The 14,954-nt window shown below is 36.2% G+C and overlaps 1 protein-coding gene across 1 annotated transcript; it reads left to right on the forward strand.

Moving 5' to 3' along the window:
• Positions 1-2,827: 2,827 nt before the first annotated feature.
• On the forward strand, positions 2,828-13,979 carry LOC105049195 (LEAF RUST 10 DISEASE-RESISTANCE LOCUS RECEPTOR-LIKE PROTEIN KINASE-like 2.1). Its single transcript, XM_073252498.1, has 3 exons — positions 2,828-3,665; positions 11,525-11,560; positions 12,784-13,979. The coding sequence occupies exons 1-3, from the start codon at positions 2,900-2,902 to the stop codon at positions 13,815-13,817; spliced, it is 1,836 nt and encodes a 611-aa protein (XP_073108599.1). The 5' UTR covers positions 2,828-2,899; the 3' UTR covers positions 13,818-13,979.
• Positions 13,980-14,954: the final 975 nt, after the last annotated feature.

A 14,954-nucleotide genomic window follows, 5' to 3' on the forward strand; every position in this document is an offset into this window, starting at 1 on the left:
TTTATATTGATATTATCCTTATTATTTTCATTCCTAATTAACGAGAGCCCCCCAGAGAGAGATATGGAGTCAACAGTGGACTACTTGCGTGATAAAATGCGGAAGAGTCCTAAAATGAGTCATCCTTTTCCACCTATTCCATCAAACCGATCGAGATAGGAGCCCAAACCCTTTAAAGCTGCAATATTACGTAGACTAAGTCTACAATGTCACGTCTCGTAGACTAGCCAATAAAAGCCAAGTAGCTGGAGATTTAGAGTTTAGAATTAAAAAAAATAAATATATGGAAGCCCTAGCTCCTCTTGGTCTTCAACATGACCCCATGTCCCTGCTCTTTCGACCGTGGTTAGAACAATTAATAAAAAAAAGAATAGTTGATAACCCCATGTCAGTGTAGATTTATTTTGTACATCATCCGTCATCGGAGGAATTCAAAGATTGACCGCAACAATACTGCTCTTGAGCATAAATTATTTAGCTATTTAAACATCCACAATAAACGTTTCAATATCCAGTAATTATAGGTTTGCTTTTTTGGCTTTTGCTACGATGCTTCATGGGGATGGCAATCTCACCCGGCCCATCGGGTATCCGATTCAAATGAAAAAAAAAAAAATATCCGACCTGATATATATAATCATGGGGAGGTGGCGGGGAAGGAAAGAGGCATGGCACAATAGATGTGGTTGGCAAAAAAAGGTGGCCGGACTGGCACCTGAAGGTGGCAGACGAGATGGGGGGCAGCACGGTGGATGGTAAAACAAGTTTCAAAGAAAATCGTTTCTCTTCTTTTTAGAAAAAAACTTGGGCAAGAGAGGAGGACGTAGTGGCTCTTGGTGCGGAGTGGTGTCGATGCATAGAAGAAGCGGGCGAGGGGAGGTTGGGGCGGACGGTGGAAATTTTTTAATTAGGAAAGTCCACCCCTTTCTCAAAAAAAAAAAAAATCCACCTTTTTCTCAAAAAAAAATAAAAAAAAAGGGGGAGGGGGCCGCGGCGCTATATGTTAATCAATTTGATCATTTGCTGGAATATATTTTTTTTAATTATCTCTATTTAATAGTCAGTGAGAATGTTTTTATTATTTTTATAAAAAATATTTAAAAGTGCACCTTGGCAATTTTTTTTCCCTTCTTTTTCTCCTTTTTTTTCTATTATTCTTCTAACCACGGTCGAGAGAGCAGGGACGTTGGGTCGCGCTGAAGCCCAAGAGGAGCCGGGGTTTCCACATGTTTATCTTTTTTCATTCTAAACTCTAAATCTCCGTCTACCACTGGCTGATGTATCCGATTTTTATTAGACAAGCCTACGAGACGTGACATTTCGTAAACTTAGTCTACGTCATAATGCAGCTTTAAAGGGTGTGGGCTCATGGCTCGAAGCCCGTGTCTGATCGGTTTGATGGAAGAACTGGGAAAGGATGGCTTGTTTTAGGTCTCTTCCACATTTTGCCATCCAAGTGGTTGACCGTTGACTCCATCTTTTGCTGGGTCTTTATTAGGGATGAAAATGGTATAGATAGCATCTATTATATTTATTTTTATATTTAAATTAATTAAAATATAAATAAAAATTTAAAAATTTAATTAATATTATATTTATATTAATAATAATTAAAAAAATAAATATGAATAAAAATAGATAACTATTCGATTCGTATCTAAATATTTAAATCTATCATTTGAATCGAATATCCGATGGATTGAATGAGATTGCCATCCCCATGAAGCATCGTAGCAAAAGCCAAAAAGGCAAACCTATGATTACTGGATATTGAAACGTTTATTATGGATGTTTAAATAGCTAAACAATTTATGCTCAAGAGCAGTATTGTTGCGGTGAATTCGTCCGACGATGGATGACGTACAAAATAAATCTACACTGACATGGGGTTATCAACTATTCTTTTTTTTATTAATTGTTCTAACCACGGTCGAAAGAGCAGGGACATGGGGTCATGTTGAAGACCAAGAGGAGCTGGGGCTTCCATATATTTATTTTTTTTAATTCTAAACTCTAAATCTCCAACTACTTGGCTTTTATTGGCTAGTCTACGAGACGTGACATTGTAGACTTAGTCTACGTAATATTGCAGCTTTAAAGGGTTTGGGCTCCTATCTCGATCGGTTTGATGGAATAGGTGGAAAAGGATGACTCATTTTAGGACTCTTCCGCATTTTATCACGCAAGTAGTCCACTGTTGACTCCATATCTCTCTGGGGGGGCTCTCGTTAATTAGGAATGAAAATAATAAGGATAATATCAATATAAATTTATTTTTATATTTAAATTAATTAAAATATAAATAAAAATTTAAAAATTTAACTAATATTCATATTCATATACGTATCCGTCAAAAAGTAATGAATATTGATAGATAGACAACTATCTGATTCATATCTAAATATCTGAATCTGTTTATAATTCTATATAATTTTATATAATTTTTATTAATTTTTAAAAAAATATATAATTATCTAAACGTACTACTAATTTAATTTATCATGTATATAGTAATATCTTTGATTCTATGGACATAAAATTTAATTATTTAACTTATATTCTTAATTATATCTATACTTCCAACATCCGGATCGTATGGATATTCGTTTAAAATAAATATAGATATTAATTTTTATATCTAAATAATATTCGTATCTATATTTATATTTATCAGATAAAATAAATATAGATATTATTGTGTTGTAGAAAGAACCTCTTTAGATCCATATCAATTATGAGTTAAAAAAAATATAATTTATATAAATTGAAATTTTTTCTCCTACATGAACCGCCTTTTAAAAGATAAAATTTTATGCCCACCCACCATTCTCTCCTAAAACTATCCAAGGGCCAAACCTTTCTTTCAGCACTCGTACTCCTACACGCCAGCCACGGAACCATGCCTTGTAGAATCCTCTCATCACCTTCTTCTCCCCTCGTCTTCCTCCTCCTCTTCATCTCCATCAACGGTCACCCTGCGAACAGCCCCCCAACATCATTCTGTCCAAATTCGACGACCTGTGGCGGACAACTTATTACTTATCCATTCTGGGTCCAGAACCCCCAGTACCACTGCGATTATGAAGGATTTATGCTGATATGCAAAGATGACCAAACATTAATCCTTTCCCTCGGCTCCCACGAGTACAACGTAGCCAGCATCGATTACCCCAACCAAACCATTTCTCTGGTCGACACGGATGTCGTCGACGCTGGCTTCTGTCCCATGCCCAGGCACAACCTCACCTTCGAGGACAAATCCTTCCTCGACTACACCTCCTCGGACATCAACCTCACCTTCTTCCTCAATTGCTCCTTCGGAAAAGATCTAAGCAAGAACCAAATAACCTGCTTTCCCGGCAGCGATGGCAACTCGTCTTACATCTTCACCGATGATGATCTTCCGACCGCCGAAGAATACGGTTTGGCGCAGCGGTGCCAAGGCATAGTGGTGGTGCCCATGCTCTATGATCAGGAGATCATCGGTGCTTACTGGGACCATTTGGTCGGAAGGCTGTTGATGAGAGGCTTCCAGTTGCACTGGCCCGACGAGACCTGCGAGGGCTGCAAGCGCTCCGGTAGGCGCTGCGGGTACAACCAAACAACCAGCACCAGTTGGGCCTTCGGCTGCTTTTGCTCCGACGGGATGCGCGACCACAATTGCGGTACGTTGTCCTCTAACAAATCCTTTTCCGGTCCGCTGTCCTCCAACAGAACCCTTTCATTTTTACTTCTTCCTTCCATTTTGTCTCGTTTCTTGAGTGATGGATTTGGTAAAGTTTAGTCCAATGGATGGTCGACAGTTTAGGGATATTTTACTTTCTGGCCTTTTGATCTGTATAAATTATCCGTCTTAATAAAAAAAATAAAAATGAGTTTTAGAAGTCAACAGTAGGAGTCAAAAAGGGTAAACAAGAATTAAAAAAAAAAAGATAGACTTGGCTGCCCCGAAATTTCTTGTCTGGTGCCCTGCATTTTTGTTCCTACCTGCATGACATGACGGATCTACCTAAGTTTATTAGAGGTCTTCCTCTACATGCTATCTCTACCGTAGATCTCTTCATTCTCATCTAACATCTTGACCCACAACAATGGTCAATTATTAGTTAATTCTGATCTACAGTGGACCATAGATTATTTAATCCTTTTTTTCTCTATTTTTACTCGTAACGCATATATTATCATCCACTTAACATCTTTTTCCACCTTAACAACATGCGTTACCCTATATCTAATCTCGTTTCCCTCATTTAAGCAACCAATTATCTAAGGTCTGCTTTGGATCAGGTCCAATCAATAATTTCTCTGCAGCAACGAGCATGCAGCCAGGCAAGTAATTAAACGGCAAAGGTAACATAAATAAATCATAATGATATTAACCCCTTGGAACAGTCAAAATCTTGACTAAACCCCTTCAATAATCTTCTTGCTCATCTTCTCAGCAGCTGCAGGGCCCACTGAACATGACCGATGCGAAATCCAGAAACGACCTGATTGATATATATCGCTCTCCTCCCCATTACGGCATCGAATCCCTGGCCTTTGTCCAACCAATTTATCAAGTATCAACCATGCGTTGTAGAATCTTCTCATCACCATCTCCCGTCCACATGTCCCTCGTCTTCCTCCTCCTCTTCATCTCCATCAACGGTTACCCTGCGAACAGCCCCCCAGCCTCATTCTGTCCAAACTCCACGACCTGTGGCGGACAACTTACTGCTTATCCATTCTGGGTAAATCCAGAACCCCTCCTACTACTGCGGTTATGAAGGATTTATGCTGATATGCAAAGATGGCCACCCAATCCTTTCCCTCGGCTCCCACGAGTACAACGTAACCAACATCGATTACCACAACCAAACTATTTCTCTTGTCGACACCGATGTCGTCGACGCTGGCACCTGTCCCTGGCCCAGGCACAACCTCACCTTCGAGCACAACTCCTTCCTCAACTACACCTCCTCGGACATCGACCTCACCTTCTTCCTCAATTGCTCCTTGGAAAAAGATCTTAGCAACAACCAAATAACCTGCCTTCCCGGCAGCGATAGCTAGCAACTCGTCTTACATCTTCACTGACGATGATCTTCCGACCGCCAAAGAGTACGGTTTGGCGCAGAGGTGCCAAGGTATAGTGGTGGCGCCCGTCCTGAATGAGCTCAGTGTTAACGGGAGCCATTTGCTTGGTGACTTCGGAGGGGTGCTGAAGAAAGGCTTCCAGCTGCACTGGTCCGGGGAGCCCTTGGGGGAATGTGGCCGCTGCGAGCTCTCCGGTGGGCGCTGCGGGTACAACCAAACGGGCAGCACCGGTTGGGTCTTCGTCCGCTTTTGCTCCGACTCTACCGGTACAATCCAATCCAACCCGAAAAGCTCAGATTGCATTAGGCTGAATTTTTAGACTTTTAGGCTGCAATTTAGATAATAATTTAAAAATAAATTATATAAATTCAAAATATATATTATTTATAGATATCCTATAATATTATTCTATATCTAATAATTAATATTATAATAATAATGAATAAGAAATAAAAAATATAAATTTCAATACCAAAAATTTCAATAACCCGTACAATAATAACATCACATTAAAAACATAAGTTTTAGATTTTAAAAAAAAATTAAATTTGAAATACATACATATATATATATATATATATATATATATATATATATATATATATATATATATATATATATATATATATAATAATAATAATAATAATAATAATAATAATAATAATAATAATAAAAAATTCTATAATATTTAAAAAAAATTAAACTTGAAACACACACATATATATATATATATATATATATAAAATAAATTCTATAATATTTAAAAAAAATTAAACTTGAAACACACACACACACATATATATATATATATATATATATATATATATATATATATATATATATATATATATATGTGTGTGTGTAAAATTTAAAAATTTAAACTAAAAAAATAGGTTGTATTTGGTTTGGATCTATAGTTTGGATTTTAGATTGAATTTGCATTTTATGACATTAAATCCAAATTCAAATCTAATATCTAAAATTTTTAAAAATTAATTTTAAATTTAAAATTAAAGTCAAAAAATTTGACCTAACTCTCTAGCTCGGTTTGGATTTTGAATTTTTTTCAATCCATTTGCACTCCAGCTGTGACAAATATTGCGATAAATTATTCTCTACAACTATTTTTTCGTACCGTTGTCATTTTGTCTTTCGGTGGATTGGGTGAAATAGAACGAGAGGAGGGTCAACGATGTGCTAAGGTCCGGTGCTTGCGATTTTTTTTTTTTTTCTCTCTCTTTTTTTTTTAATGATACAATGCTAAGATCCAGTGCGTGGTTCACCGCTGGGCGCAGAAGATGGCTTGTTCCTCAGCCGGGTGAATGAATACGATTCAATCAGCAAGCAGAGACATGCATGGTTTGGATCCTATTGATTTGAAATTAATTTTTAAATTAGATTAATTTGAATTGATTTTTTAAAATCAAAATTAAAATCAAACTGACTATATATAAAAACTTATTTCGATCGAATCAAAAAAATCAGTTCGATTTAATTTGATTTTATCAGATTGTAGACTTCTGTCAAATAAAATTTTTAATATTCATCAAAACAGTAAATGGGCTTTTAACATTCATCAAAACAGCAAATGTGGAATAATTCTTTATGTGGACATACAATAAGTAATTTATTAAAGACGTGTTTCTACCATTCATCAAGACAGTAAAATGCAGACAATATAAAAGTAATATACTTCCAAGCGACAACTATGAAAATTGGCCTAGATTGAACTAAAGTAGCATCCTCTCCAATCTTGAGGTGGATAAATGATCAGAATACTATGGTAAATCAGAATTTAGCTGAATGCATATAAAATTTGGTGTGAGTGTACTAGATAGAGCATGGCCGGTTCATTTATAGTTAATAGATTGTTAAACAGGATGAGATGAACTAATAACACTCAATTAGAAAGCAGGAAATGGGAATATGTGACTACATTTAAAGGATATTTTGAGAAAAATTTGGATAATTTGTCGCCCATAATAATAATTGGTAAAGAATTATCCATCAGCCTGGCAACATTTACAATGTTTTAAAATCAAATAATCAAAATTAATCAACTTCAGTATAAATAATAGTATAATAATAATCTGACAGTGATCACATTTTCAATATTACATCAACATCGCCCAACAAAATAAATAGATTAAGAGAATCAAAAAAAAAAAAAAAAACATCCAATATTGGGTCGGAGTGGGAGGATAAAAAATGCTTGTGATTAAGGATGGCTCTATCAAAAGATAGAAACCAATCAATGATATTATTATAAGACCTCAAACTATGATCATATTTCATAGAACATTTAAGAAGAAGACGCAGAAGTCAAAGTGGGAAGAGAGCGGAGGCTTGAGCCACTAGATCCAGAGACGTCAAGCTGAAATGGGAGGATACGAGGGTACGATCATATAAGATAAGTATTTTTTAAATTTTGGAGATACGGAGAACTTCACGTGAGGGATGGGGCAGCTGGGGCAAAATATAAGTGAACCGATAGTGATTTATATTATATATACACACATATTTTAAATTTGTCTTGGTTTAAATAGGTTTTTCAAAATTTAAATCAAAATTGAGCTGATTTCTTAAATTTCTAAAATTTTTAGACCAAAGCTAAATCGAATCTAAAAAAACCGATCCAAACCAAATTGAAATTAGTGGTTCGGATCGATCTTACAATTTGATCAAATTTGCTTGCACACCTCTGTCAGCAAGATTACTTTTGAGAAGTCAAGATTTACAGCAATCCTCTCTCTTTCTGACCGCGTCAACAAGGATGAGAGAGGTTATTTGGTCAGTCATCCCACCACCAGCCGCTGGTCCAAAATTACGGTCACATCAGCGTAATGGCATCACACAATTGTTCATTCCACACCCTACATTCTTCGCTTCTCATCCATTCTTTCCCGTCCGCTTCTGCTTTTCTATAACCTTCGTCTCAAATGAATTCCAAAACTTACTAGAGTCGGTAGGGACCTTTTTCTATCTTGTGTTTCCTCGTCTCCTTGTAGATAGGTGGGTTAGCCTCTGGTACAAGTCCAGTAATGGAGGACAGAGACAAGAGCTGTGGGACTGAATTAAACATTAGTCCACTAATGATGTATCTGACATTATGGCCAGATAAACACTCCGTTATTCTTCTTCTGCTTCTTCTTGGAAGATTTCACTTGATTGAAGTACGTAACGAAGCAGTCAATTGGAATGGATCTTTTTTTCTCCTCTTTTCTTCATTATCTTCGTGAGAGGAAAAGTTTTAGAACATACGATGAATACTTATTGCAGTATACGAGGAAAAGAAGGCATAGTATACTAAGTTATTGCAGTTTGCAGAGCATATTGTAAAGATAGATGAGTCTCCATAGAGATATTTGAGCATATTATACTTATTTCCTGTAGAAATATTGGCATATTTGGTGAAGAGTGTGCACTGCAGGATGATTGAATATCAGAAGGATTTCTAAGTTTTATATCATAAGCGGTTTTAATAGATAAATTGTTGGCTTAATTATGCAAACCATCATGAATCCTTTTGGTTTTTTTAATTTTATTTAGAACTTTAATTTAGTGCAATTAGATCATCCAACATTCAAATTAGTTTAATTCATATCCTAGTTATGATTTCTGTATGCCTACTATGACAAAAAGAGAGGAGAGTTGGAAGAGATCACAAATAAGAGAGTTGGGTCACTTTCTGCTCAAAATTACTACTAAAATTTGATATTAAGGCAATCCTTATATGATATTTCCTATTAAGTGAGGGATGTAGGATGAAAGGATTAGAGTTTACAAGAAAATCTAGCTGAAATTCTAACAAACTTACGGCATAGTAAAATCTAATGTAAGATAAAAACATTGACATCATTGCCAAAATGGAGGATGGGCCTTAGATGCTTGTCACCGAAACTAACTAAAACAACATCCCTATCACCAGTGTCGCTGGTGTTTAGACATCAAAAAAAAGAGATGGAATTTGGATAAGAATGGAAGTCGAAACCCTAATCAAAGAGAGACTAATCTAGAGAACAAAAGCTCCATTATTTCTATTTCATTACCTTTTGCCATATAAGCAACTATGTGACATCATAAGACAACTTTGTTATAGTAGGTTAACATAAATTATAGTCAAGATCTGAATTGAATTAAATTCAAAGTTGGATAACTTGATTGCACTAAATAAAACTTCAAAAAGAAATTGAAAATGTCAAAATGTTTAAGGTTTTGCCATAATTAAGCCTAAATTGTTCGATGTGTTCCTTTGTTATGCACAACCAATTCTTCTAGGTTTCATGAATTTTATCAATTATTTATACCATCCAACGAAGTCAGCCAAAAGAGCTGCATGTATTCCAAGACCTGCCTATCATATCAGATACCCTACATATTAAAAATAAAGATACATTGTATGTATGAAATTGGGAAGATTTTGGCTAAAAAAATATCACCAGATAGGTTAAATTACTATAGTTACATCATATTTATCTTAAATAATTGGACAAGCTCATCTACAAAGGAAACATGTACAATCGGTAGCTTTAGTGTATTTTTCGCTCTAATATGTAAGCTTCATAAATTCAAAGATACCACATTCAGTTATTCATTTTCATAATGTATCTTTTCTACTCTTTTCTACTTGTTGAATTCTCCAAGATACATCTTACTTCCCTCTCAACAAATCTATTATATATTCTGAGGACAAGCTTGCATGAAGACCGCCACCAATCTTACCTTGATACACCTACCAAAAAAGTGAGCTTATTATCACAATTTTATCATCGTTTGTTTTAATAGTGTTGCTACGATGCTTTGAGTGAGATAGATGAGGTTAATCCAATATCGAGCAAGAGACCGGTGGTAAACCAAAATAGTGTAATCTATCGATAAACCTACAAAGAAGTCCACGAATCAAAAGAGAAGATCCTTCGATTCAGGATCCTCCGATAGTTAAATCAGCTCGAGCTCAAGAACAGATAATAGAAAAAAAAAATAGAGAACAAGAAGAGTGGAGTGAGAGGAATAGGAAAAATCAAGTTTCTTTCAGTGGAGGGAACTTGAGTGCTATGGGTTCTGCAGAGTTTCTACCTTTAGAATTTAGTTTCGATTTATCTTTAGAGAGTCACTTTCTCCTCTTTATATAGAAGAGTTTGTTAAGCTGTTGATAACCACCTGATTCGGAGAATCTTATTTACTAAGCGATTTTGGATAACCACTCTAATTTGTTAAGTATTGGTTATAACAGATTGACCAGCCATAGAAAGATCGTGGGTTGACCCATGTGAAGAATAATTAGCTTAGGAATCTTGTTGTTGCTTATGGGAGGTTGGTCAACATTTGATGTCCTTTTGATATCAATCAAATGTAGAAACAGTCGGATCAACTGAACATCGATATGAGGTTGGCATCCACCCAATCTGATCTGAAATGATGCTTCACCTACATATCGGTGTAATACGGATCTTCTCTGGTATTACCACATGACCAGAGGTTGGTTAGGTGCACCAATATATGCCCCCACTTCTTAGATACGAAGTGATTTTTATCACATCAAGTGTAGGAAGTCAGTTTGAAAAATGATTTTCGATCTCTGCTACAAGGTTTTAATGCACCATACATCGATGGAATAGGAGTGCAGCTTTAGTCCCATCTTGGTTGTGAGTTAGGGGGAGTATGGCTTTTATGAATGAGACCTTCGCTCCTTCACGAGGGATCTTTTAAAGGATAAAATCATGAGCCCGAAATGACCCATACAGCCCTCGAACTATAGACCGCAGATCAAAGCAGACAATACTTCATGTATGAGGAAGTGGAGACCGATCCATTCATTCGAGTCAGGAGTATCATTGACCACAATATTTGATGCTAGAAGAAGGATCTAAGCCTTCGCCTCCAGCCCTACACATACTCCTCTTTGACTGAGGGGCTATTGTTGTGAGAGGAGGATAGGTTTAGTCCGATATTAGTTGTGAGTCAAGGGAGAGTATTGTTTATATGAAATAGGATATTCTCTCCTCCATGAGGTGTTTTTTAAAAAATAAAATCGTAAGGCTCAAAACGACCCATGCAGCCCTCGAACTGCAGGCCGCAGGTCAAAACGGACAATACCTTACGCATGTGAGAGCGGAGATCGCCCCATCTATTTGAGTCAGGAGTACCCTTGACCGCAACAAACAGTTTACCCAACTTCTAGTAAAAAAGTCAAGACAGATGACGCAAACCAACATCCTCACTTCTTTGTATTTTTGTCCCTACTAATTTAAGCAATATTGTCAGGTTTATCATTACTTCTTTTCAATTTTCTTTTAAAGCACAATTCTGTTTGCAAGTCTCTGTTCATGAAGAATGGTTGTTTGACAGAATATTTGTAGAATAACAGACGATGTAATTATATATTTTTCCTAATTAAGAGGATTGAGTTCTAACAGTTGAAAGTAATTGTTTTCATATGCTGCAGGAACTCACAAATTGAAGAAGAGGAAAATCATGATAGGTAACCAACATACCTCTCCTAAGCCTACCATTTAAGGCTTTTATCTTTTTCCTTTCCATTGGGCAATAATTTTTCTGGTTTATTAATTTATTTATGATACTCAATGAAGTAAATGAAGCATTATCCAAAGTACACATTGGAAAATTATCTACCTAATACATTATGGATAGTCTATTGCACCTAATACATTATGGATAGCCTCACAATGGTCCACACACCACCCCGCCCCGCGCCCCCCCCCCACCCCCCCCCCCCCCCCCCATCCAATACGAAGGCTTGCCAGCTTGCCTAGTCCCGTGAATCTGTAATTATAAATGTCCCACGGCTGTGTCAATTGGTTAAAATAGCCCTATGTCTGTAAATTATGGGTGCTCTATCTCCCTTGTAGCCTTACTCTGAGTTTCAAAAACCTAAGTTAGTCATCTTTATTTCTTTCACTTAGTGAACCTTGTCAGTTCACTTGTAAACTGAACTCAACTCCCAATTATAGGACCGTAAAACAATAACTCTGGGCAATTTAAGATCCTTTAATCCCTTCATTGAACCTTATTCCATATTTTTTGGGTTTGCCACCTTATTCATTACAATAATTGCATGAAGATTTCAATGGCGCAACTTAACTTTAAGGGAACCCAAGCCTCCTCATATCATCTTAAACCCAGAAAGCTTTTCTGTTAGGCCGTGCTATATACATAATTTATAGCCGAGAAATAAGCGTTAACAAATCCAAGAAAGAGTTATGGGTCGTCAAATAGGAAACGATAAGGAATTCTTCAGATTAAATTTTGTAGTTTAAAAAGAGTCGTGGCTTAAACACATCTATAAAACTACAGCCTATAGTCTACTGGAAATTATTGGCAATTTGCCAGGTGGTTAAAAGCTATAGTTAGAGTTATAGCATTCATATGTATGACAGGTATACCGAAGGGGAAATAGTGGACCAAGGGGTGAAAACTCAAATGCTAAGTAGTGATAAATAGTTAATCACTTTATAAGCAAGTGCATGATGTAAAATCCTAATATCAAAATCTCAATCATTGGATGCCTTTTTTCTCAAGACTATAGCCATGAATGCTCTTAAAATTTTATAGATGCAAAATGATATGTTTAGTGTTGTTTGTGTGCAAATGCAAATTATCAGATTAATACTAAAGTTTTGAACTGATGTGTGAAATACTTCAATAGAACAATCAAATGGTAGTTATGCTTTTCCTCCTTTGCAGGAACCTTTGTTGCCTTGGCAGGATTATCTTTGTGGTGCTTATTCCTTTTAGCCTATCTCCTTCGTTACAGAAAGTCTCACCCAGAGAATGTGCACAGTGTTGAAGACTTGCTACGAAAATATGGTTCCCTGGTGCCAAAAAGGTATAAGTATTCAGAAATTAAGAGGATGACCAAATCCTTTAGTCACAAGTTAGGACAAGGTGGTTATGGAAATGTGTTCAAGGGTAGTCTCTATGATGGCAGTCCGGTAGCTGTGAAAGTCTTGAGTGAGTCCAAAGGAAATGGTGAGGAATTTGTCAACGAAGTAGTTAGCATCGGCAAAACTTCTCATGTAAACATTGTTTGTCTACTAGGCTTCTGTATAGAGGGGTCCAAGCGTGCTCTTGTCTACGAATTCATGCCAAATGGATCACTAGAGAAATTTATATACACAGAGATACCAAATGCAAACATTAAACTTGGTTGGGAAAAATTATATGAGATCACTGTCGGTGTAGCTCGAGGACTAGAGTACTTGCATCGTGGGTGTAACACTCGGATAGTACATTTTGATATCAAGCCTCATAACATCCTGCTAGACCAAGATTTTTGTCCCAAAATTTCTGATTTTGGGCTGGCAAAATTATGCCCTCCAAAAGAGAGCATCATTTCAATAAATGGTGCTAGGGGAACGGTTGGGTACATTGCCCCTGAAGTTTTCTCTAGAAATTTTGGAGTTATCTCTAGCAAGTCTGATGTTTACAGTTATGGAATGATGGTGCTAGAAATGGTTGGTGGACGGAAAAATATAGATGCAAGAGTAGAAAATACCAGTGAAATTTATTTTCCACATTGGATTTTTGATCACCTCGATCAATACAATACCCTAGAAGCTTGTAGAGTGACTAGTGAGACTGAAGAGATTGTCAAAAAGATGATAATAGTTGGGTTATGGTGTATACAAATGCAGCCTACAGATCGACCTTCAATGAGTAGAGTAGTGGATATGTTGGAAGGAAGCATTAGTGACTTACAAATGCCACCAAAACCATAGTTAATTTCTATTTTAGAATCATCAATGATTCTAATATTTCAACGGCATGTATTCCTTATGAGGTGCAAAACTCATTGTACTTTTTAGCTCGTTAAAGGATAATCTCTACGCTTATGTTTGAGCCACCATGAAATAACATAGTTAATCTCATTTATTTTGCTACTTGTACTGTTGCAATAAGTATATACTATATTATATTATGTAAATGAGGCTTAATAATGTTTTTCAAAACTTTTGGGTTTAGAAGAACATGGTTAATTAGAAAAAAAATAATTTGGTCTGTGGGCTGAAAACTGATCAAACATACATTGGACATCATTATATTCATGTCTATATCCACTTTTTATTTAATGGATATAGATAGGGATAAGGACATTAATCAGATGCTAAAATTCATTCCTTTATTTGCTTTAAATGAATATAGATGCAAATCAAATACTGATATGGGTATAAATGTAGATATAAGTCGGGTAGTTAAACATTATGGATCGACAAGTTGAAAATTTCATTATATGAAAGGTAATTAAGCTAAGAAAATGTTTATGTTGTCACATATTTTCGTTGACAGAAATTGTATAAGACTCAATGGGACTGCTAACAGAACCGGATATTTGTCAAGGGATTGAGGTAGCTACATGTGCATATCTGTTTTCCTTTGAGATAGATATGGATAATAGAATACTCAAATCTATATCGATATTCACTAGATTCGGATGTGGAAACAAATCCGGACATATATTATCTGCTTCAATTTTGCTCCGATTTGTTTTGCTGCTCAAGATTGCACCTTGAATAATGTGATTTATTGGTCAGAGCATGTGCTGCAAATAAGAGCTATAATGGTTTGTGTCTTGTGTCAGACCTATCTTCTATCTTTTGATTAATTCGTTCACTCATTCATTTGGAGGTCCATTCATTCATTCAGTTCATTCATTTTGAGGCTAGGAGGAAGTCCCATCATAGTCCAGGACACCTAGGATTTTTACCTGGAAGTAACTCCAACCCATATGTTGTGGTGAAATCTTGAGGGATCACACCACTCAAGACCCGGATTATGGACCGTCCATTTGAAACAGAGAGATATGGTCAGTGAGCTAGCACGGAGTTCACTTTCGACCGACCATTTGAAACGGAACA

The sequence above is a fragment of the Elaeis guineensis genome, chromosome 2, assembly GCF_000442705.2.
Source record: "Elaeis guineensis isolate ETL-2024a chromosome 2, EG11, whole genome shotgun sequence".
In the NCBI taxonomy this organism is placed as follows: Eukaryota; Viridiplantae; Streptophyta; class Magnoliopsida; order Arecales; family Arecaceae; genus Elaeis; species Elaeis guineensis.